Source organism: Peromyscus eremicus, chromosome 4 (assembly GCF_949786415.1).
Source record: "Peromyscus eremicus chromosome 4, PerEre_H2_v1, whole genome shotgun sequence".
NCBI lineage: Eukaryota > Metazoa > Chordata > Mammalia > Rodentia > Cricetidae > Peromyscus > Peromyscus eremicus.
Genome location: NC_081419.1, coordinates 64,591,644 through 64,595,821, shown reverse-complemented (window position 1 = coordinate 64,595,821; position 4,178 = coordinate 64,591,644). Strand labels below are relative to the sequence as shown.

Here is a 4,178-nt window from a genome sequence, read left to right as displayed (position 1 = left end):
AGTGTGTATTAATTTTAACATGCATTTTTTTGTTATCTCAACACACAAGAAAATCACTGAAGGAAGAATGAATAGTCTATTGCTATTCTGTGATAGCTGGTCAAAAACATTCAGATCCAAATCACTGATATCAAGAGCTCATAAGGGACTGTCATGTGTCTGAGGATGTATGTTTCCTTCCCTGATACTTCTTGACAACATTCTGAAGTCTTTCTGTCTCTCTGTCTCTTTCTCTGTCTGTCTCTCTGTCTCTGTCTGTCTCTTGTCTCTGTCTGTCTGTCTGTCTGTCTCTCTCTCTCTCTCTCTCTCTCTCTCTCTCTCACACACACACACACACACACACACACACACATACACAGACAGAGAAAGAGAGAGAGGTAGACACATACGCTCACACTTCTCTTTATTTCTCCTCTCCAGAACCAAGAACCACTCCAAAGAAAACTCAGTGTTCCTTCAGTGATTCTCTTCTTGTTTTTCAGAGAATGAAATTAGTCAAAGGAGTGAAAAGTCTTTGAGGCTCTGTGGATCTCAACAATAATCCTGGACTCTAGAGACACATTGCTAAGAGAGTTGCTACTACAAAAGAAGAAAGTGAGTTGTAGCTCAAAATTCATAAGAGTCCTGAAGAAAAGGGGGGTACAAAGGTGGACAACGGAGTGCTGTGCTATTAACAACATTTAAGGAAAGCTCCTGAGGGAAGAAGTAGCTCTGCATTCAAATTTAAAGATGTTATGATTTATTTTGTTTTCACCTGGCTCTTGTATGCTTACAGAGACAGCTATATATCTGTGAATATATAGATTCGAATATATTTGTGAATGATATTCTCAAAATGTTCTCATTAATCTTCAGTAAGGGTAAGTATAAAGAATTATCAGCTTTCAAAATGTAGGATATTTTTCTTATAGACTGAAGTAATACAGTAGTGCAAATCCACAGCTATTTAAAGCTTACTCTTCTTATACAGTACTGAAATTCTCCATGTGGAAAAGATAAATGCAATTCTGAGATTTTTATTTTGTGAGAATTTAAAAATTTTCACACTGTTAAATAGTCTTCCTTTTTATGTCAAGTGTTTATGTCAAGCAAGGTGAACAAGATGAGCTATTGAGAAGGGAAGATGTGTGATAAGAAGTAAGAGAACCCACCCAGAGAGCATCTGTAATTCATGTGCAGACAATTTTCATACTGCTACCACTATAGGTACCAAACATTTGTTTTGTCACTTTTAAGTTATTACTTAAGGTGTTATCAACAAGAATTAGACCAATGACCTTGGAGGCTGTTATTTTTTGTAAGTTATTCTAATTGCTAGACATTGTATTTACTTTTCTTTTGGAACACATTATTCCACAAGTGAAGCATAAATTGTATCTATAAATTTGATCCAATTCATTTAAGACATAAGACATTGATGTGTTTCATGGAGGTGATATTGCTTGTACATTTGTTTTGCTAATGCTATGATTAAATGGGAGACAAGAAATTGTTAGAGAGATATTCTCAGAACATGACAAATTTCAGACTTTCTATTGTTAATGTAGAAAAAAACAGCTGAAATTGAAATTTTAGGTGAATGTACTACACAATGATTTTTAAAGCTTTCTATTTTAAGTCTCAAAGAGTTGCAAATGTCATTATTAGTGAAATTGTAAAATATGGAAACTGTGGACCAAAACTCTGAAGGATTTGTGATAAACACTCCTGCATGATTACTAAATTAGCAATTTAGGTTTCACTTATAAATTCATTCTGGATGCTATTTAACTTTTACCAGCAGAGCCACACAGAGAAGTGTGTAGTTCCTGCCCTTCTAATACTTTAACATGAATTGCAGCTGGAAAATAGAGAATAATATATGTGAATGTGCAAATAAGTCCTGAAACAGTACAAGCTAAGAGTATTTTTACCACACAGGTTGCACTTAGATTATATACTATCTTCTCTTCAATTTGTTGTTTATGCATACGTTCTATAGATTTCAAATTATCTGTCAATTTCAGTCTTTCTTCCTAATGTGCTTGTGTTCTCACTGTTTATGACTTACCTAAAGATAATATATTATACTAAAGTGTATATGAGAAACACAGTAAATTTTTTCTTTTCAAAATATCAATAGTAAAAATGTAACTATATTTTACTTTTAAAATTATATTTAGAATATTCCCCATGTAGTATATTTTATTAATTCCAGTAAGTAACTCCCATCTCTCTAGCTCCCCGCCACCATATTTCATGGAATATTTTCCATAAGTCATATAATTCATATTTAAAAAATTTAAACTTACAAATATAAATATATTCATACAGAAAAACATTCAGGTAGTTATTCTATTTCATGTTGGAGAGAGAAAATACTCCTAGCATTCATCTCTGTTTCAAGTAAAATATGCAACTGAAACCAAAAATAAAATGAATTCCCTATATTATATTATTAAATATATATTAAATTATTTTCCTTCTTTAAAATTTCACATACAGCAATAGCGCATTTTGTTTTTATGGGTGAAATAATAACTTTAATTTATATTTTAACAGATAAGATTTTTCTTGATATTAGTAATATTATAGACTGTAAATGAAAATTGATAAAGTACTGTTTGAAATATCAAATTTAATTTCCAAATACTAACGCAATTTAAATTGAATTATAGATTTTCATCTGTGGTGTTTTACAGTAGTATCTAATACTTATTTATAATGCTGACATAGTTGTCATCACATTGGAAATCTTTTACCTGGTTCCTTTTCCCATAGATACTTAATTATTCTTGCACAGGCTATAATAAATGGAATGCCAGAGGAACATATCAGAATTCTTTCTCCTGGGTCTATCTTCTAAGCAGAACATACAAGTGTTTTGCTTCATGTTCTTCGCGTTCTGTTACCTTGCCATCTTGTGTGGGAATCTGCTGATCCTTATCTCCATTAAAGGCAGTTCTCTGTTCAACCAACCAATGTACTATTTCCTCAGCCACCTATCTTCCATGGACATCTGCTATACCTCCTGTGTGACACCCAAACTGATTGGGGATCTGCTAGTGCAAAGAAAAAGCATCTCCTATGAAAGCTGCATGCTGCAGGTCTTTGCCATGCATTTCTTTGGCCTTATTGAAGTCTTAATCCTCACAGCCATGGCCTTTGACCGATATGTGGCCATCTGCAGACCTCTTCACTACATGGTAATCATGAGCAGAACCAGGTGCCATGTCCTAATCCTGGCTTCCTGGGTTGGTGGAGCTGCCCACTCCTTTTCCCAGGTTTTTATGGTAATATGTTTGCCCTTCTGTGGTCCCAATGAAATTGACCACTACTACTGTGACATTTTCCCTCTGCTGAAACTTGCCTGTACTGATACTTACATCACTGGTGTCCTTATGGTTGCCAATTCAGGACTGATTGCTTTGGTAACCTTTGTTCTCCTGTTTGGTTCATATGTGGTTATACTGTTCACACTAAGGAATCACTCAGCAGAAGGAAGACGCAAAGCTCTTTCTACCTGTGGGTCCCATATCACTGTGGTTATTTTATTCTTCGGGCCTTCCATCTTTGCCTATCTTAGACCTCCTACCACTTTCCCTGAGGACAAAATCTTTGCTCTGTTTTACACCATCATTGCTCCTATGTTCAACCCCCTCATCTATACTCTGAGAAATACAGAGATGAAAAAGGCCATGAAGAAGGTTTGGTGTCAATAGACAGTCTCACAAGAGAAACACATTAATTTGTTTATCATATGATGTTAAAAGAAAACACTGCACAACTATTTGCCTTTATCATCAAGGAGAGCAATTAGTATTTGAACTGTTCAAAGCTTAGCTCATTCATAAATGGGAAAGATGAGAATATGAAGAATAATTACTAACAAATATTTCACTGTGAAACCTAGTAAGAAAATGTACATTGAAATTATTCTAGGTCAAAGAACGATTGTTGTATTATGTAATCAATTTCCATGCTTATTTAAAATATTATTAGTTTTTTTTGTTTTTTTTTTGTTTTGTTTTGTTTTTTTCGAGACAGGGTTTCTCTGTGTAGCTTTGCGCCTTTCCTGGAACTCACTTGGTAGCCCAGGATGGCCTCGAAGTCACAGAGATCCGCTTGGCTCTGCCTCCCGAGTGCTGGGATTAAAGGCGTGCGCCACCACCGCCCGGCTAGTATTTTGATTTGATTTA

General features: G+C 34.8%; 1 protein-coding gene across 1 annotated transcript; it reads left to right on the top strand.

The window, feature by feature from the left end:
• The first annotated feature begins 2,792 nt into the window (after positions 1-2,792).
• Positions 2,793-3,701, top strand: LOC131908295 (olfactory receptor 4P4-like). The gene has a single exon (XM_059259347.1). The coding sequence runs from the start codon at positions 2,793-2,795 to the stop codon at positions 3,699-3,701; it is 909 nt and encodes a 302-aa protein (XP_059115330.1).
• The last annotated feature ends 477 nt before the right edge of the window (positions 3,702-4,178 follow it).

Bases quoted from the DNA above. Each gene is read 5' to 3' on its own strand.
- LOC131908295 (XM_059259347.1), top strand. From the start codon at position 2,793: ATGGAATGCCAGAGGAACATATCAGAATTCTTTCTCCTGGGTCTATCT.